This window comes from Neopsephotus bourkii, unplaced genomic scaffold (genome assembly GCF_033783945.1).
Source record: "Neopsephotus bourkii isolate Nb327-2 ecotype Australia unplaced genomic scaffold, CSIRO-AGI_Nbou_v1 NB_196, whole genome shotgun sequence".
Classification (NCBI taxonomy): domain Eukaryota; kingdom Metazoa; phylum Chordata; class Aves; order Psittaciformes; family Psittacidae; genus Neopsephotus; species Neopsephotus bourkii.
Window position 1 is genome coordinate 9,401,831 of NW_026900709.1, and position 21,369 is coordinate 9,423,199.

General features: G+C 36.0%; 1 protein-coding gene across 5 annotated transcripts in view; it reads left to right on the forward strand.

Moving 5' to 3' along the window:
* The window catches only part of SESTD1 (SEC14 and spectrin domain containing 1), a 58,693-nt gene that overhangs the window by 20,566 nt on the left and 16,758 nt on the right, over positions 1 to 21,369 (forward strand). For 4 of the 5 annotated variants that reach the window (XM_061379355.1, XM_061379345.1, XM_061379362.1 and 1 more), the window contains 6 exons: positions 926 to 1,016; positions 4,120 to 4,233; positions 15,464 to 15,577; positions 17,703 to 17,800; positions 18,214 to 18,269; positions 20,426 to 20,637. In XM_061379355.1, the coding sequence (XP_061235339.1) occupies positions 926 to 1,016; positions 4,120 to 4,233; positions 15,464 to 15,577; positions 17,703 to 17,800; positions 18,214 to 18,269; positions 20,426 to 20,637 (685 nt within the window). The remainder of the gene's footprint in view (positions 1 to 925; positions 1,017 to 4,119; positions 4,234 to 15,463; positions 15,578 to 17,702; positions 17,801 to 18,213; positions 18,270 to 20,425; positions 20,638 to 21,369) is intronic. The other variant, XM_061379370.1, reaches the window with a different exon arrangement.

The following is a 21,369-nucleotide window of genomic DNA, read 5'->3' on the forward strand; positions in this document are numbered from 1 at the left end:
TTGTTTTTTTTTGGTTTTGTTTTTGTTTTTTTTTTTGTGCCACTGATTTAAAAAGGCAAGAATCTTCTTGGGTAGATGATTGCTTTTGTTATCCATTTAAATTCCTCTTCTGGAAACAGAGGAACAATGGCTGAAGACTAATGTACTTTGCTTATTGCAATTTAGTAGTGTTCTTAAAACACAAGTAAATGTGTGGTGGTTTTCTGTTTGGTTTTTTTTTTTTTTTTTTTGTAGTCAGGATTCTTAAAAAATTCTGATTGGGGAGAGAAGAATGAATTCAGGTTGCTTACAAGTAACACATAAAGTATATGAGGATATTGCACAACATCTTAGTTGTGGATATTTTAGGGTTTTTCAAACAGCTTGTTGTCTTTTATAAAGTGATGAAAATACCAAATGGTCATCTGAGCCAGTCATCTCATTGACTTAAGGATTTGGCTGTATTTATGGAACAGATGCAGGCATTGTGATTCTAGCAAGTGTCAGTTGTTCTGCTGTCTCAATGTGATACATGTTTTTACATATATTAGTGTAAGAATAACTGTGTGAAAATTCAACCAAAGTTCTCTTTGTTCTCTGTACAAACTGGGAAATCACCTAATGTTCTGTTTTTCAGTCATGAAGAAAAATGACGTTTCTTTTATGGTGGTAGTATGGAAAAATCATTGCCGTTTTTGTTTGCATTTTGTTTTTTTAAACATGAAATAACAGTTGCATTTCCCAGTACGAAACATAATGCTTACTGTTACATGCAGGTTGCTTCGTTTTTTTGTAAGCTCGGAAGATCACAGAAATGGTTTGGTTTTGTAATTGCAGATTTGGACCCTAAAGATTATGAAATGCTGTTCTACCTTGTGTAAATGTTTTAGTTACTTACAACTTTATCAGACACAATTTTTTTTCCTAAGTGTTTTTCTTCTTTCAGTGAGAAGTGTAAAGCTAGAGGATTTACTGTGATAGTGGATGGCAGAAAATCACAGTGGAATGTGGTAAAGACAGTTGTGTTAATGCTACAGGTAAATAAATTTTTTACTGATTAATTTTACAGACGTGAATCCCATAGCTCTGTTATTGTAGTAATTTCTTTACGGAGAAATAGACAATATATAGCCTCTTAAAATTACAAAATGTGGCTCTATGACAGTTCAGTGCAAAAAGAAACAATCTGAAATGTGGATGGTATGCCTCGCATAAGTGAGGGACAAATTCATTACATGCTGAGAACACCCAATTGTAGACTGTCTTCTAAAACAGTTTTAGTTAAAACACAGAAATATGCTATTAATGATGAGTAGTAGAAATGTCTTCGGGGCAGCAACTTCACACTGGTAGTGCAGCTGAGCAGGTTCTGGTGCAATATACTGTACTACTTGGTTTTCATTGGAGTTGGCTGAAGTTCGTTTTATGGTGTATAATAGTCCCAGTCATATTCTGGATGCTACACAAAATAGAAGAAGGGGAAAAAAGTTCCAATTCCCAATTAAAGAAATTTACAACAATTTATTATTTTAGCTTTTCAGAGTGGTAGGGTTACAATAAAGTCTGCTAAACAGTATTGTTTATTTTCTGGTCTCTGGTAAAAGACAATGCACGATACAGCACTTTTAAGAGAGAACTTTGACTGCTGCCTTGCTTTCTGCTCAGGTAATTTATCTTTACTAGAGCAGTTTTCCTCTCAAACTTAAATGAAGCCTCAAAGTATGTAAAATTTGAATAATTTCATTTTATTGTCATTCTGGATTATTATTGCTCCTGGGTTTTTAAGTCTGTTTCAGGGTGTCTTTCAACTATTCTTCAGTAAGATGTCATTCCTATTAGTAAAGTAATTGGATCTACTATATTCTGATTATGATCTCAACTGAGCTTTCACTTCAGCTAACGTGCAGTTGTTGAATTTAGTGGGAACTTCAGCTGGTGGTGAAGGTACCTGTTTGCCCATGCTCAGATGTTTACTGCTTCCTGTTAGCACAATTCCTTCCAGTGTGAAGCCTGCAGAAATATAGGTTGCACATCTGTATCTAATTTGAGAAGGAAGTAATGAAGATTTTCTGATGTAAACTAATCACTAGTGCACACCACTTGAGATTTCTCTCTGCTTGGGCACAGATAGGTGCTGGTTGGTCATCAGACAATTATATGTTAAATATTTTGTCTACTTTTAAATATAATCACAGAATAGTTAGGTTTGGAAAAGGACCTTAAGATCATCAAGTTCCAAACCCCCTGCCATGGGCAGGGGCACATCACACTAAACTGTGTCACCCAAGGCTCTGTCCACCCTGACCTTGAACACTGCCAGGGATGGAGCATTCACAGCTTCCTTGGGCAACCCATTCCAGTGCCTCACCACCCTAACAGAAAATAATTTCTTCCTTATATCCAATCTAAACTTCCCCTGTTTTAAGTTTTAACCCATTACTCCTTGTCCTATCACTACAGTCCCTAATGAAGAGTCCCTCCCTAGCATCCCTATAGGCTCCCTTCAGATACTGGAGGGCTGCTATGAGGTCTCCACGCAGCCTTCTCTTCTCCAGGCTGAACAGCCCCAATTTTCTCAGCTAATCTTCATACGGGAGGTGCTCCAGTCCCCCGATCATCCTTGTGGCCCTCCTCTGGACTTGTTCTAACAGTTTCATGTCCTTTTTATGTTGAGGACACCAGAACTGCACACAATACTCCAAGTGAGGTCTCACAAGAGCAGAGTAGAAGGGCAGGATCACCTCCTTCGACCTGCTGGTCACGCTTCTTTTGATGCAGCCCAGGAAATGGTTGGCTTTCTGGGCAGTGAGCACACACTGCCAGCTCATGTTCATTTTCTCATCGACCAGCGGCCCCAAGTCCTTCTCTGCAGGGCTGCTCTAAATCTCTTCTCTGCCCAGCCTGTAGCTGTGCCTGGGATTGCTCCAACCCAGGTGTAGGATCTTGCACTTGGCATGGTTATACTTCATGAGGTTGGCATCAGCCCACCTCACAAGCGTGTCAAGGTCCCTCTGGACGGCATTCCTTCCCTCCAGCGTATCAACCAAACCACACAGCTTGGTGTCATCGGCAAACTTGCTGAGGGCGCACTCAATCCCACTGTCCATGTCAGCGACGAAGAGGTTGAACAAGACCATTCCCAACACCGATCCCAGAGGGACAGCACTCGTTACTGGTCTCCAGCTGGACCCTGAGCCATTGATCACAACTCTTTGTGTTTGGCCATTCAGCCAGTTCTTTATCCACTGAGTGGTCCACCTATCAAATTGATGTCTCTCCAATTTAGAGACAAGGACATCATGTGGCAAAAAGTTTTTGTATATTCATTAAAATGGCATAAGAATGAAATATCTTCTTTTTTTTTTTTAAATGCTGTGATTTCCGAGTTAGGTGAACTTAACTTTTTGAGAATTATATTTTTATAAATAAGGCATTGAAGAGAAATCCCATGGACTGTGTCACTTTTATGTCAGTACTGTAATTACCTAACTGTTGCTTATTGCTATAGCTGATTACTTGAGTAATCAAGAGTCTCTGTTGCTTCATCTACATTCAGTGTGCCAGCATAAAATCAACCTGGTAGATTAAATTATTGTTTTAAGCAGAGGACTGTTTTCTTTGTAATACTCCTATGAACTAATACTACGCCCTTTCTTTCTAGTCTAAGCAGTATATACAAGAGAATTATAGGATATAATCTTGTCATGTGATTTAATAACAAAGTGTGCAGTTTTTTTCGAACTTCATAATTACCGTTTTATTCTACATAGCAAATTACATAGGTAGAGAGCTTTGTTATCCTTCATATTTTTTCTTTTAAGGAAAATGCCATGAATTAAGTCTAGCCAATAACTCATGTCTTCTTGTACTGATGTAGCACGGACTAATGCTTAAGCCTCAGAAACTGGGAGTAAAGAGATCAGATTTTCTGTCTGTTTTAACACAATTTTGATCTGAAATTTAGTGCAGTCTTCCTCAAAGTAGGATGGAGGCAGCATGCAAGGCAGGTGCAGCAGACTTAACTTACAGACAGAAATCAAGCTAATTTCTTGAATAGATGATGACATATAAGTGGAATTCAGCTCTGTGGTAATTGAAGGTTTAATCTTGAATGGTTTACTTTTTTCATTTGTTTTACAGAACGTTGTTCCAGCTGAGGTGTCACTTGTTTGTGTAGTAAAGCCAGATGAATTCTGGGATAAGAAGGTTACGCATTTCTGTTTTTGGAAAGAAAAAGATAGACTTGGCTTTGAGGTATGTAGAACTTCTGTCTGTTTCAGTCAGATATACCATTTGTGGAATACTGGATTAATTGCATGAAAATTAATGTCTCTCTTGAAAGTAGTTATATTCCAGGTGCTTTGTAGATATCCTTAACAAACCACTGTGGCATTTTAACTTTTTCCTTCTTCAATAAGTATATTAAATTAAGTAGATCTCAAATTAGAGAAGTGTAGCATTTTTCTTTGGTCAGCAAGAGGATAAAGTTTTTTGATGTATATTATTTATGTTTCGAGTAAGAAACCTTTGCATAGGCTTTAGCATGAGTATTTTTCATGATTCTTCTGGGATGACTGTAGAGGTGCGTGTTGATAAATCAGTAGCAACCATTTTGAAGAGCATCTTGTTGTTGCATGCGTCTTCTCTCTTTTAGTTCCTTGACATTAATAACAATGGTTATAGGTCCCTTCAGTTTGCCAAATAGAAGCTGATACTGTTCTTAGCTTGTGAGGCAGATTGTGCATAAGAGACTACACTCTAATGTTAACGGTTCCATTCTTGTATCTTTTGGGGAGGTTAATTGAAACCTCGATTTATTTTTTTATTTTATTTTATTTTTTTCCCTATTTTTCGAAAATTCAATATCATCAATCTTTCCAATAATTTTTAAAGCTTATCTATAGTTTGACCTACAGCAGGCTCACTGTGCTCATCAAATGCTAAAATGTCGACATATTTTGTACAACAAAGCTCTTAAAGAGAGATTGAATAGAAAAGCATTTTGCAGCCTTGTCCAGTGCTGTGTAATTCTTTCTGATGTTGACATTATAAAATTCTTGCATACTCCTGTAGAAAATCTAGGGAAAATGAGAATTGGAAGGTGGCAGCTGCAAGGTTATGTAACTGCTAATAAACCTAAAAACATCTAGACATAATGCTGTTAATTTGTATGAATTTTGTCTTAAGTCCTGTATCAGATTTTACGTAGAATATGTGGTTTCATTTTTGGAAACAATTCCTGCATGTTGAAATGCTCTGAAGAAGTGTGGTGGTAAAGGGTAATATTCCTATTTTTAATCAAATGATGAAACCTTTTTATGTTGGTTTTTGGTTTTGTTTTTTCCTTTGCTTCAAGATTCCTTTTATTACATCTTTTTTTTGTAATTTGCTTTAGAGTCCTGTAAGTAAGGATATCCTGCATGTTTGCCTTCAGGTTATCTTGCAGATAAATATCATATTTTTTTTTTTGGGTAGTTCTTAAAATTCCAATTTGAAAAGTAGCCCAAGTTCAGCATAGCAATCTAAAGCATCTCTGAACAGTGTTGAAGTCTGCAGCCAGCAAGATATTCACTAATAAAGGTACTGAAGTGCCTGAAATTTTGCTACTGTTGGTTCCAACTATGATAATCTTATGACTTGCATTACAGTTTAAAGTCTCTTGGGTTTCACAGATGTCTGTCTGTCCCTTCACCTGAATCCCTTGAGGGGACTGGCAAGGACGTATGATTAAAGTATCCTTCATTTTGAAGCTCAGCATGTAGCAGCTTAGTCATAGCTTCTTTAATAAAAAACATGAGTGTGGTGGTGTCCGCCTTTTATAAACTATCCTCTTGTTTCTCTTATCTCCAAGATGACAATTAAAAAAAGAGACTGACCAACCATTTGTGCTCAAAAGTATGATTTAAGAGCTTGTGTTTAGAAAGTGACTTAAGTTTGCAATATTCAATTTTACACAGATGTTTTCTGGAGATAAGATAAACACTAAAATCCAGAAAAGGGCAATAATAAAGGTAAATCCCCATCCTTAGCATTCCCTGATCTGATTTAGGCTCTCTTTTCCCATCTGCACACCCGTAAATACAGTCCTTGAACAAATTCAGGAAGCCTTTGAATTTTATGCAGTGGTTGTTACTGTATACATCATGTTATTGCCAGGTTGGAAATTAATCCTTTAGAAGATTCTTCTTGGGTTTTTCTTTAATATGACTCAGCTAGAATCTATTTCTAGATAAATAAGCAGGAACCCTACAGAAAATCTGTTAACAAAGCAGAGATAATTTTATATGGCTATGATAATAGAAGGTTACTTTTCTTTGACTTTAAGGATTGGCTAACAGACATTTAATGATAATACAGTAATGAAATTTAGTAAGCTTAATAATTTTATGCATCATGTTCTGTGCCAATGATGATGTCGGCGTTCTTGGCATAGAACATAGGAGTTGTGTAACTAAATATTTTGCTTTCTGTTTCTGAACTACTTTTTTTCATTACTGAACCACAAACACTTCTCCCTGACCCAAAATTTTGACCTAAAATTCTCTTGAATTAATAGTTCTGAAGTTTTAGGAGTAAGAAAATAATTCAAGTATTAGAGATATATTTCATGCAAACATATATCAAAATGTGTCAATTGTAAGAGAAATAGTGAGATATCATTTCACAAGAAAAATAATCATAGCACGAAAACATGATAGCTGCTTCCTAGGCAGGAGGAAAACTTCAGATTTGTTCGCTGTGTCTTGGCTTGATGCATGGGCAGATGCAGTTTTGTTGATAGAGGATAACAGGTAGTAGCTGAATTCTCATCATGGAATCATAGAATAAACTAGGTTGGATAAGACCTTTAAGATCGTCAAGTCCAACCATTACCCCAGCACTGCCAGGGCCACCACTAAACTGTATCACTGAGGGTATCTTCTGTGCAGTTTTTGAATGCTTCCAGGAATGGTGATTTCACCTCTCTCCTGGGAAGCCTGTTCCAATACCTGATCACCCTCTCTGTGAAGAAATCTTTCCTAATACCCAATCTAAACCTCCCCAGTGCAGCTTGAGGCTCTTACCTCTTGTCCTATCACTTGTTGCTTGGGAGAACAGACTGACACCCCCCCCCCCCCCCTCAATACAACCTCCTTTCAGGTAGTTGTACAGAACAGTAAGGTCCCCCTGAGCCTTCTCCAGACTAAACAACCCCAGTTCCTGAGCCATTCCTCATCAGAATTATTTTCCAGACGCTTCACCAGCTTCGTTGCTGTTTCCTGGACCCACTCCAGCACCTCAACGTCTCTCTTGTAGTGAATGGCCCAGAACTGAACACGGGATTCAAGGTGTGGCCTCTCCAGTGCCCAGTACATGGGGATGATCACTACCCTGGCCCTGCTGCCACACTATTTCTGATACAGGCCAGGATACTGTTGTCCTCATTGGCTGCCTGGGCGCAAGCTGGCTCATGTTCAGTTCTGTCAGTCAGCACCCCCAGGTCCTTTTCCACTGAGCAGCTTTCCAGCTAGTCTTCCCCAAGCCTGTAGTGTTGCATGGGGTTGTTGTGGCCCAAGTGCAGGACTCGACACTTGGCCTTGTTGAACCTCCTGCCAGTGCTCACAGCCCATCCTTCCATCCTGTCTAGATCCCTCTCTGTAGAGCCTTCCTATCCTTCAGCTGATCAACACTCCCAACCAACTTAGTACAGATTTACTATAGATGTTTCTGAAGGGACTGTGTGATAGCACCCTAGCACTTCCTGGTATCTTGCACTTTCTTGGAGGTTTTTTGTTTGTTTGGTTTTTTTTTTTTTGTGTGTGTGGTTGTTTTTGGTTTTGTTTTTGTTTTAATGTGCAGTAACTCATATTCTTAAATGGTATCCTTCATTAAAGGACAGGGAAAGCTGAGAGGACAGTAGCAAAAATCTTGTGCTTTCCTAGATAATGAAGAATCACCCTTATCATTAGGCAAGCCTTTGTGATTGACCATTCATTAACTCTTGGTTATCTGTTACTTGGTTGTGATTAGGAAAACTGGCTTAATAAAAATGACCCAACTTCTCTGCACTCCAAATAATATTTGAGACAGTAGTTTATCTTTGTTTTATTCCTGATATGAGGGCAGGGCACTGATAAGGCTATAGAAACAGAACTCATGCACTCATCTACAGCTGCATAATTGTATGTTACTGGCAGTAAAATGAAAGCAACTCCCAACTTGTGTTTTGGATCGTTGGTTACATTTGCACAACTATTAGGGAAAATCCAAGATTGCTTTCACATCAATGAAATAAATACAGTTAAAAATTTAAATCAAAATATGAAATAATTTTGATTCACTTGAGAGTGTAATTTTACACATTTGAAGTAAATGTTGTATACCTGTAATTTCTGGTGAGGCATCACACCTACCTCCTATTTTCTGCTACCTGATCTACTTTTAATACCTTGCTTACTATTGCTGTGTGAAGCCATTAAGCACAATGCCTTCCTTTCTGTTCAAAGGTAGAGATCCTCTGCTTCAGAGTGAGATGTGGTGATGATGAGTTGCAAAGCAATGAAAGTAAATGTGGCAACAGAGATCAAAAGGCTACTGGGTGGATAAGTATAAAGAGGTGGGCTGATTCAGCTGGGTAAAAGTGCATATCCTTATTCCTGGTTAGTATTAGTGTTGGTTTTGGACGTGCCTCAGGTCAGTTCCCATTCATACTCCAGCAGAGCTTTCTTCTGTCCCTTTATTCCTCCTTAAAATGCTTATTAGCAACCAGTTCATGTGTTCATTGAAGCTGTTTTTTCTGGTCCTGTGCCCATGCTTCATAAGAGGAGAGCTGCCTTAACTGTTCCAAGGGTGTCTTTCAGCTGAAATCTTGTGTATGTTACATTGTAATACTTAATACTGTTAATGTTTTTAAATGAATGAAGAACAGGGTTTGAATATAAAAATTTCCTATTCTGCTATGAAGGGCTGGGAGGCATTGCTTTTTGCTTCTTAGTTAATATACTGTACATAGTGATGTGTGTAGTGTGTTGTATTTGATGGTGAGATTTTCATTTGAAGGTAAGTAGGATAACTGGAAGAAAATATGTACCATAAAAGCATAAGGAATGTGCAAGTTTGTACAAAATGTAATATTGCCCACAGACTGACTTTTATTTTTGTCAAAAAAAATAAAAGTGGTAAAATAGTGTGAATTATTTGGAAAAGTCAGAGTATATAGCAGAAGGATCGTGATAGTCCTCAAGTGCAAAGTCTGAGTAGTTCTAAATGCTTCATGCTTGCACTGTGGCAGCTAACAACTCTTAAGTCTAGTAATAGTGTCAGAAATATGATTGTGTGTCAGAAATATGATTGTATGTCATAATCTGCTCTGGGAAATCTCAAGTCTCTAATGTCAAATCATCAATATACAAAGAGCACAGAAACATAAAACATTTTTCCGTGAAAATTTCCTGCCTATTAACCTGTTTATGGTCTCTATGCTTGCATATCAGAATTGCTTTGAAAGGAATAAAAGCCAGATGACTCGTCTTTTTCCATGTTATGTACATGAAAAATAGCTAGTAAGATCTTGTCATTAGTTTAAAAGTGCTTAGCAAACACTTTAAAAAACCAACTCAAATGCTAAATCCAATGTGATAAGACCACGATTTTTCGTATCAGTCCACAATTCCAATAAAGTAACTCTTCTCTGTCTACGCGTGTCAGTGGTACATACCCAGGTAGATAGTCATCTTCTTTAGACTAATGGTTTTTATTCTGGAAGTGATTAAACAACTGTCAGGTGGTTACAGCAATTTTGTGTTCCAAAATACAAAAATCCCCACCACTTACATATGCTTTTTTTGTTGTTGTTTGGTACTAGTGAAAACACACTGTGGCCCAGAACTTTCTACTATGTTACTATAAGAGGTTTTTATGCTGTCACTGTATTTTGAAATTAATTGTTGTTACTACATGTATCATTATAGCTTATCTTTCAGTATTCTACTTGGAAATCTACTTGGAAATTTACCTTTTAATAATGCTAATAAACAGAGGCACCAAAATCTGTCCTGTTATGGACTTCCCCCAGAATGCATATGGGAGTTCCATTTTTTTTTTTTTTGATGAAAATTATATTTATTTAAATGCATCTCTCTTTTCATCTGAATGTGTCCTTGCTGCTGTTTTAGTACTGAAGGCGATAGTCCTTTCTTTTAAAAACCTCTGCCAAATCAGGGAATTGTCTCTGTGGAGCTGTAGTATGTAAGCCTGTGTTTTTAGGTCATGTTCTGAATTCAGCCCTAAAGAAGTCTGATTAGTCTCTTCTCTGGGGTGGAGAAAAGATAATGTGCTAATTATCATGAACCCTGGAGAGGAAGGTGAATGAATGGGCAAAACTGTGAATGCTTGAAAGTGAGGAAGGTAGTTACTGGGGAGTAGAGTTAAATCTAGTGTATATCTAGCTTCTGCTAGCTGCTCTTAGGTTTCTAGTATGCCAGATTTCTATGTGATACTGGCCACATAAATATTTAGCTTTTGTTTTTTGATGTAATGTTAAATGATCATTGTATAAATTACTGTTCCATATTAACAAATAACACTTTATCCTACTCAGTGTTTAATCAAACAGCATTTCAAAACTGTATTAAAATAATATTTATCATCAAACAATAGGATTATTCTCCTCAGGAAGAGGAAATCTTTGCTTTACAGTTCCATGGCAATGAGTCGCTGTCAGATCAGATATATGGGCAGCTATGTTTAGTCTGTTAAAGGTGCTATAGTTATTCCTGAAAAATGACCAGGAGAGTAGTTCAGGTTGTAGTTAAGTTTTTTCAGCAGCTCAGTTTGCTGGAGAATAAGCACTGCTAACTTTCAAATAATAAAAAACCAAACCAGAAAACCCCCAAGACAACCACGAAATCCAACCAACCAAACAAAACCCCCAAAACCAAATGCTGATTGTACTTTAGAAAGCAATTAGGATTCAAACATAATTAAATAATAATAATAAAAAGTTGCTGGTTTTCTGGCAACAGATGTCTTCAGTGTAGTGTGAAAAATGAAGATAGGCATTCTTTGGTTTGGATTTCTGCACAGGCTGAAGTGCAGGCTTGTTCTTGTAAATCTCTGCCTTGTGCATTGAAGCTTTCCCTGTATTTTTCCAAAGCTGTTTGGATATGTAAGCTGCTGACATAACAAATTACCAAGAATCAATCCACTGAGAAAACAGCTTTAATATTGAGCCTAAAGGACTTTATAAATTCAACATTTTATACATACCAACCAGGCTGTGAGAGGGGAAGAGCTATCTAGGCTTCCCAGTGTTCCTTGGCAGAACTTTTGGGAAATGAACAAAGCCACTTCTGCTTATGCCTGTTTAAATTAAATTTGTCTGAAATTGCCAACCAGCAACCAAATAAGTATCATCAGCTTTTTAGCATGTTTCATTAATGTTCTTAAAAAAAAAAAAAATTTGGGAATGACAGATTCTTACATTGCAGTATTTAAATGAAAGAAGCATTAAATATTTTTATTCTAGTTTATTAAAATGAATAATGAGGCAGATATTCTTTTCATATTGAGCTAATACCTTAATATACTCTTGGATACATTTGTAGTCATTGGCACTTTAGTGTAACAAATCGGAACAGAATTTATACGTTTATATTATTGTATGCATAAATGTTCTTGTCACTAGTTGCATTTTTGTCACTTTCATAATGTCAAACAGCTAATACTGTGTGTAATACGCGCATTCTGTTATTCTTAGTATTCTTTATTTTTCTAAAGAAGCATCTAATTTCATGGTAGGATCACTTGGTACCCACGTGATCACAAGGTTACTTAAGACAAATGAGAAACTGTGTCATGTGTTGGCAATGCACTTTCAGCCCATATAAACTTCTCAGAAGTTGGGCATACCTCATAAGAATTTTCTACAGGGAGCTGGGAACTTAGTCTGACTTTTTGGTTGTTGGATATTAGGTTGCTTGAAGTATAAAAATGAATAAATAAATAAACCCAAACCACCGCAACAAAAATCCCAAACAAATCCCCCAAACAGACTACCAAATTATAAGCAGTATAGATGTATTTTTGTAATGAGTTATTTTCTCCATTTTAATAAATGACTTTGTCAGGATTGGCTTTTTTATGTTATGTGAAATTCAGTATATTTTTAGGTTTACAGTGTTGTGCAAATGCAAGTTAATAATATTTTTTTCTTTTGGTTGCGTTTTTTTGTTTGTTTGTTTGGGTTGGGTTTTTTTTGTGTGTGTCTTTCCTAAGAGATGACACCAATTATTCTTTTAAACTAAATAGGACTTTTTTTAGAATGTTATTACTCCTGAGATTAAAAATAGGATTTAGTCCCCTTGCAGTGCTTTGGTAACTATTTCCCAGTATAAAATTTTTGTTCTGATAATAGATGTAGAGTATTACCATTCAATTTTAGATAACTTTCTTTATTTATCATAGAGCTGGAATGTATTACTGTTGATACTAAGATACAAAGATTAGTATAGACATTTTACTTCTCTTAGAAGATCATATACTTAGATTTCACTTTTTAAAATTTTCTGTTATCAAGGGACATGTGTGTTCTTTTAGAAAATAACTGTTCCTTTTTAGGTTCAGTAATGTGGCTGCTGTGAAAAAAGAAAAAACTGCATTATTACTGAAATTTTATACCATCCTGTCTTTCAGTAGCTCCTGGGTTTGACTCTGAAATTTGCATTAAAGAGCTTTTTAAGTTTTTTCACACAAGAAAGTTCAGATGGATGTGTTTTAACGTTTCAGGAGCACATGTTCTATTGAATACCCAGAATTCCCCTCTGATCTTGATACCTGCTTCTTCATTGGAGATGATCAATGAAAATAATTGTAAAAACCATCAAGTGATGTAGATCAGCCTTGTACAAACAATATTCAAAGCGCTTTTATTGTGAGAGATAGGCGTTAGTGACACTGTCGCAAGGGTCAGAATCATGTTTCTAGAAAAAGTAACTGTAGTCTCCCTCGAGAGGTAAGGGAATTTTGTGGTTGAAGCACAAGACTGCAGTACATGGGGTTGGTTTTTTTTTTTTTTTTGGAAGCTTTTCAAAAGGTTATTTTGATTTTATAAAATATTTATTAAATTATCCCTAAATATTGCTTTTTCTTTCTCTTGGTGTATGTTCTTATGGCCTATTAATCTGTAGTAGCTGCTAAAAATGGTATTTCAGAAGCTTTGGGAAGGCAAATTGTGCTTTTTACACCTAAAAATGTCAAAGTTACTAAATTAAAGCATGGTAAGGATTTTATATTGGCACTGATACTAGTTTAGGTCTAGCAAAAGAACAGTCAATAAAAAGGTTAAGAAAGAAACTTCTTTAAAAAAAACAAAACAAACAAAAAAACCTAGAGGATGAATGGGTTTGGAGCAGTGTCTTGAGTTACATCAAGGCTTACTTTTGAGGTGGAAAGGTTTTATTTTTCATAATCTCTCTAATCAGCTGCAAAAAAAATTATGTTCATTGATGAATCTCATTTTTAGGGTGTTAGTGTTTTTTTTTCTTTTTCATCAGAGGGCTATATTCTGATGTATCTGTTGCAGGCAGGTTTTGCATTACAGGAGAAAAAAAACCCAAATGTTTCCCTGGTGCATGTTTGTGAAGCACATCCCTTGCCTGCTATTCTTCCTGAAGGATCTTAGTTAAAAAAAAAAAAAAGATAATCAGAAATAAGTGGTCTCAATGTAGTATATCTTTTATTCAGGCAATTTGTTACTTTTTAGAACTAGCATTTCAGTTATGTGAACCAGCTGCCCTAGTTACTTCAGTTTCCATACCAAAATGTCCTAATTGAGTAAATGATTTTTTTTTTCCTTTTCTTATGAACTCCTAGAGATGAAAAGAGAATTTTAAAATGACCTAAAATATAAATGTGTGCCTAAAGAAGGAAGAAACACAAACTTTCTTTTTCTTGGACCTAAAGTTATCTGGGGCTTAAGCTGGAAGAAACTGCAAGCTAATTTCATTTATGGCAGCTACATAGAATACAGGAGAGTAGTCTGTATTTGCTGAATTGTTGCTGGAAGGTGTTCCTGTACATTAAATATTAGAACATTTTTTCAAACCAGTTTGGATTCTTGAGTTTAAGAGTTGAAAAATCAAAGAGCAATTCCAATTGGAAGGGACCTCAACCTCCTGCTCAAAGTAGGGTCATCTCTGAGATTAGAGGTCTCTACTCCAACTTCCTGCTCAAAGCGGAGATTAGACCAGGTTACCCAGGGCTGTATCCATTTGAAAAACTTCAAAGGATGGAGACAGACAACTGACCAGTGGTTGTTGACTTGAATGGCTTTTGATTGGCTCAAGATACCTCTTAGGAACATTTTTGTTAGTTTTTGTTAGTTTTTACTATATCAAATTTGATATAGTTTTTACTATATCAAATTGGTTTAGTGATCTACACAGGTCTGAACTATCCTGAAACTAGTGGAAGACAAAACCCTGAGGTAATTGTAAAGAGAAAACGTTTAAATTTAGGATTAGTTTTCTCTCTTCCAGTGTCTGCAGGACCAAAGAGCTGGACTAGAAGTAGAAGGCTCTTTCCAGTTGGCTCTTTCCCAATATTCTTGCCACCTGTAAGAATACATGCATGATCTGAGTTTTCAAAATTTATCTTTTTTGTATTTTTTTTTCTTCGCTTCTTTCTGACTCTGTTGCTAACATGTCTGCTTCCATAGAGAGTTCTGTTTTTTCCACAGGAGTTATTCTAGGTTTAGCATATTGTGCATCAAAGCAACCTGTGCTGCCAACTCTTGGTTTAAATTTATATGAATAAGGCTTAGCCAGGAGCTTCTATAATTCAGAAATGAAGGGAAGAAGTTTGTCTTCTGACTAGCAGTGGACCTGTGTTTTCCTTCATACCTTGAGAAGTTGATGAACTGGATTTGTCTCTTTCGCAAATGACTTGGGCTTTTAAGCATACTAAGGTTTGAATTTGACTACTCTTAGAGTATGGTTGATCCAACTCTTGCTGTGCTTATTTGCACAGTAAATGCAAGCACTTAACTTTTATGGCAAAAAACCCCACCTCTGGGACTGGAAGTATTGCAAGAGAGTGATAAAAATACTAAGTGCTTTGCAGTGTGATATCCTGCTACTATATTCACTAAAAGTAGATTGTGTGGTGTATAACTTGATCAAGAAGCATCATTTATCACCAAGAAAACAAATATCCAATAAACATTTATTTTTCCTATGCAGTGTAGATGATGTCCTTACATTTATGCATGAGATATACACTGCATATCAAAATTGCCTGTCTGGTTTGGGCCCACTTTAACTGCAACGAGGCATATTTCATTCAAACATTTACCAGTAAAAAAAAAAAAAAAAGGAAAGAAAGGTCACTGTATCTGAATCAGAGTAAGACCTGCTCAGTACCTCTGGACACAACACAATTTCTCTGATACCTAGGGAAAAATATAACATTACTTACAAGTGTACCTAAAATTTCTTTACTATTGCAGGTTATTTTAGTATCTGCTAACAAGCTGACTCGATACATAGAACCTTGCCAACTAACAGAAGACTTTGGAGGATCTCTCACCTATGATCACATGGATTGGTTGAATAAGAGGCTGGTTGGTTTTCTGTTTTTGTTGTCATTTTTAAATGTCGCATTCTTGAGCCATGACATTTTTGTGTAGGAACTGCTAAATATGTAGAAAGTTTGTATGTGTAGTAGTTCATTGAAATGCATGAATAATCTTATGATGGCAGCTAACACCATATTTGCTCAAGGGTTGAGGATGTAATCAACTTGCTGAACAAACAAGTTCCTTAAGGAAGCTCTCTTGTAAACCCTTGTTCTAGAAGAACCTGAGTGCATGGTATAGTCTGTACAAAGGAAAATTGTTTGGCTGCTGCTAAGTTAAATCCAAAACAAGGGGGAAATATCTGGAACTCTGCAGATCTTCCTTGGTTATTTCTTAAGCCTTAATTCGTGTGGACTGAGAGCCAGGTTTTAAAGCTGTCCTACGCTAAAACTTCTATCAGTGTAGTTTCCCTAGTAGATGCAGAGATGCAGTAAACGTGTCGGAGCAAATCATTAAAAGAAATTAGTTGTTTAAGCAGCTCTTGGAGCACATAGCACTCCACAATGTTTTTAACCTATTATTCACTGATACTCCTTTTTTTTTTTTTTTAGTTACTTTAATTTTCAAAACAATTTTAAATGAAGCAGTGTGTTTCTTTCCTGTGCTATCTATTCTTAAAATGAGTATCTCCATTTAAGATCTCCAGGTGAAATTCTGGACAAGGAATATTCCACAGTATGTCCCAACCATAACTGCCCAGAGCCTTCAAACATACTTGGCAGCCAGTTTCGTAGCAGTACTTCCCTCTCAAGAAATTTGAGGGCTTACACCATGTGTACCATGTTTCTTTTTAAGAATCTCAGCAAATTGCGTGTTCAGACCCAAGGGTAGAGATAGAACATCCTCTGCTGTGCAGCTTTTTGCACGACCTTTGCGCAGCCTTTATGTGTGTGTGGATTGGGGCAAGGCAGCTTGCTTTTTCTCTGCCTGAAACTAAGAGCGCCTGGACACAGGGGAGGGAAGGGAAGTCTAGTATTTCATTGACCTTTATTATTGTCTGGTATATCCAAATGTGGCTTCTACTCACTTATTCCTGCATTCATAAAATCTGTAAGGACAGTACTTCATCTGGGACTTGAGCTTTATATTTGGTTCAGACTAAACTGAAAATTTCATTCTTCTGTCTTTCTTCTCTTGCCTTGTTTGATTTTTTGTAAACTAATGAAGTACCTTCTCCATTGCAACTCCTGAATTCTGAAACTAGACAAGAGGGCAGAAAGGTTGTTTAAGGTATTAGCTGAAATACAATTTACAACTGTTTAATACATTTTAATTCAAGGATTTTTCTTTTTTTTTTTTTTTCTGTTTGTAACAGCTGAATTTAGATTTCTTATAAATCCACTTTTAAGGGCTGTCCACAACAGACCCTTTTTAGTTTACCCTGACACTTAGGTAGTCCTAAAGAGATTGAGAGGTTGATTTGCAGGCTTGATCACTTTTTCTGCAGGTTTAATCACTTTTTAACACCAAAAAGACCTTGAAAGCTTTTGTGCGTGTCATTTATGGTATTGGTTCATGCTCAGTTCTGTTAAAAAAGCAAAACCAAAAAATCAACCCTCAAATCTGGTACAAAGGAATCATCTGAGAGGTACTCATTGTCTGGCTATACAGACCTTATTATCTGAAATCAGGTGACCCTATATTCAAAGAACCTGATTAGGATATTTCTTTTTATGTAATACATCTTTCTTTCATCTTATGTATTCATTACAATATAGCCATATTAATAGTGATTAAGAGCTGCACTCTTTGCAAAGTTGATTATTTTGCTCAAGTGAACTATCAGATGCTGGCATAGCACGCCTTCATTCTCCAACATTATTCTTAAGATTTGCTTACAGGTTTTGCAGGAGTCTCAAAATTTTCAGTATTTCAGAATTCAGTCTATCTTTGTTGTATTCAATGTAACATTTACTGTCTCCTTAGGCAATCTTAGTGCTCCTAAGTGTTCCTTGAACAAACCTTACTTTTTCTACTCTTTTGACCCTACTGTCTGAATGCTGGGAAATAATTACACTGTGTGAAGATGAACTAGTGGATAAACTTGCACTTCAATACTGCCACTTTGTATGATTTTGATTTCTTAAATTAAAACCTGACTCTTATTTAGGTATTTGAAAAGTTTACGAAAGAATCAACATCCTTACTGGATGAACTTGCTCTAATTAACAATGGAAGTGATAAAGGAACTCAACAAGAAAAAGAGAGGTGTGTGATTCACTTTTTGAAATCAATGTTTTTGCATTATAAAACTTCATTGGAAATCCAGACAACACGAAAAATATGATACGCCTTAAATATTTTAAAATGTGTAAAGAAATTCAGGAAGTTTGTAATGTAGGCTACAAAATTCACCTCTGTGTGTGTGTGTGTGTGTGTGTGTGTAGATGGATGCTCATTTGGCTCTCAACTACAGGCAGCTGTACTTCTGTTTTGATAGGAGTCGAAAAAGTGAGGGCTTTACTGGGTGAGGAAAGAAAACAGATCGTTTCTTAACAGTATCAGGTAGCTCTGGCCTTAGTTAAAATTTTTAGTGCTAGTGTAATGCAAATTATTAATAATGTATTTGTTACTTTATTATGTTTATTATCACTAATAATGTGTTCATTCCTTTTCTCAAGGTCAATAGATTTGAACTTCCTTCCGTCAGTTGACCCTGAGACCGTATTGCAGACAGGTATAGTAAGTTGAAGAATGGTCAATAAAGTAACATTTATTTTTAAGCTCTGAGTGAAAGCACAGAGGGTACAATAATTATCTTAGCCATCATCACAATGTAACAAGCTTATCAATTAAAGTCATATTTGTAGGATTAAAAAAAATATTAAGAAATAAATGGAATATCTCCAAATGCATTTTAAATACAGTTTTTAATAATGCTAATAACATCTTTACAGTATTATCACAATTAACATGTTCAATTTTGAGAATACATTGTTTCTAGATTATGTCAATATGCTGGCCCTATAAAATGGTCTCATTGCCCACCAACTGTGTATAATATAGATAGCATTTTCTAACACAATTCTGATAATGTACATTAACCTAGTTTTGAGCTGACAGCCTGTGAAAGTGAAGCACAGAGCCTCCTGACTCTGCTACTTAGACTCTCCCTTCAGCATTAAACATTTTGTGGTTCTTGGATTGAAATGGGTTTGTTGTTGTGGTTTTTTTTATGCTCATTTTCTTACTGACAGTTAAGTATAACAGACTGATTTGGACTAGAAATTTGTTGCAAGGTTTGTGCCTTTGTAGAATAGGAAGTAATGCATAGTGTTAAGGTGCTGATCAGAGTCTGAGTGCTCAGAATTCTTATCTTACAGCCTCCTACAAACCAGTGTGTGGGTCACAGATAACATTTTCCTTGGAGAACTACCAGTTTTATATGCCCTCTGTGTAAAACTAGTTTATTTCTATGTGGGATAATATAGTTTGAGTTAAAAAGGTGAAACAGTTGTTCCTTGCTGTGGTCTTTTAAATTTTTAAAATATGAAGAGTCTGTAGACGCTGTCACTAGATTTTAATCTAATTGTGTATCCTCCTCTAATGGTGAGATTTTTTTATCAAAACAGCCGTTCAATTTTGTGTAAGCAGATGGTCGCCAAGAACATTACATTGTGTTATTTAGATTAAAAAAAATGTTTTTACCTTGAAAATGTTTCCTTAATGCTGAAAGAATACCATAAAAATTTAAAATCTTCCCTGTAGAACTATGACTTGTAAAAACTTTAAAATCTCCTTGCTCTGCAGGTATCTGTGCCTGTCTTTGTAGCAGAACAAAAGATTAAATCTGAGATATTTATTTCTCTAGTATGGCAAATGTATTTGAATTTTTAAGATGTTTGTTTCAAAATAATATATACTGAGTAATTTAAAGTTGCTTGCTGCAATCTCCAAAGCCCCATGGCATTTTGATTGTCTAGATAGTACCAGTTGAATTTAGATAATATATTTCTGCATCTTTCTTGAGGTATTACAAGTACTATTCTAATGGTACTTTTTCCTTTTGGTGAACTGGCACTTTACCATTTTAAGACCTGCAGAATTGATGACATAGATTTTCACTTTTATGCCACTGTTTCTTTAGTGACCGAGCACAGTTTTATTTGCTGACTTCTCCATTGAGCTTTTGGGGAACAAAATGATCTGGGTTTTCTGGTAGTATGGTGTTTACACCCTGAAAACTTTACCACATCTTAACAATAACATTCTTCAAACTATTTAAACAAAGGATTAAATAGTCAAACCATACTATATTTGCATCTGTGAAAGATGTTGCACTCTAGAGAGTCTGTGCTTAAAATCACACAGAAAAATGTAAGAAAAGTAGGAAAAAAACCCATTAATCAATATATTTAGTGTTCAGCTCCACACTTTCTATGAGTTTTGTACTTGCTATAAAAATCCTGAAAGGTAGCAGAGATACTGTATGCTCAGTTTGTTAGCGCTTCTAGGTCATTTCATCTAAGAATATGAATTGAGAGAAATAAGTAGGATGCTACACAGTATTTTGAAGTAAAACAGAATGCAGTTGCTTCAGGAGTATGTTTTGCAGTTGTTTTTTTTTTTACATTAATCAGTGTTAATTATGGTACCTCCTATATATGTGTAAAATATAACATGTGATTTATACCATATTTAATGACTGATACCACAAAGTTTGGCCTATATTCTGCATGAGGTTGTATCATAAAATGTTCCTGGTACATGAAAGGGCATTAACTGCAAAAATGTACCCTGGATGGTCTAAAAGCCAGCATGCTTACTAATAACTTCTGTGCTTGTGGTGTTTTTTTTGCTAAATTAACCCCATCACTGTATGTATTCTTAAAGGTCATGAGTTACTATCTGAGTTACAACAGCGTCGATTCAATGGCTCAGATGGAGGGGTATCCTGGTCTCCAATGGATGATGAACTACTTGCTCAGCCACAGGTCATGAAGCTCCTAGATTCACTGAGAGAGCAGTATACCCGTTACCAGGAAGTTTGCAGACAACGTAGCAAGCGTACACAACTAGAGGAGATTCAGCAGAAGGTAATGCAGGTAAGCTTGGAGTTGTTCTTGTATACTGTGAGGCAGAGGTTCGAGTTAAAGTCCTAGACTGCATTACCTACAAAAGTAAAGCTTCAGAGGTGAGAGCTTCATGTTTCCTTTCACCTCTCAAACTGCAGTGTGCTAGTTTTACTTGATGCATTGCATTGTGGCTACTGCAGTGACTTTTCACAGGCTATTCTTGTACACGGAGGTGATTCAGCCATCATGGTGAAGAAACTTCCTGGTGTCCCTTTGCTGTATACTGTGGCAGTGTACTGCTGGTTTGGTACTTTGGAAACAGGCATATAATTAGCATTTTCAACTATTTTTTTCAGCAGTCTTGTTAAAGAAAATCAAGGAAATGGAATTAATCTATTCCTCATGTTTTGTTGCTTGAAATTAGATTTACATGTTTTTAAGCTTCTGTATAGTTTGTTTATGCAGAAAGTAGAATGGATGTTGCTTTTAACCTTTCAACATTCACATTTCTAATGTGTGAGGAGTACAAATCAAGTACTTGCACTTCACAATGTTCCAAGTATGGGCAGAGATAAAATCTAATCAGTTTTGTTATTTTTACAGTGAAAAATGTAAATCTCCTGAGGAATTTTTCACTTTGAATCTAATAATTTTATTAGACTATTTATCAAATATTAAAAAAAATCATTTATGTAGTAACTCAGAATATTATAAAAAAACCCAAATGCTGATATGTTGAACTGGAAATAAAAAATATGTAAG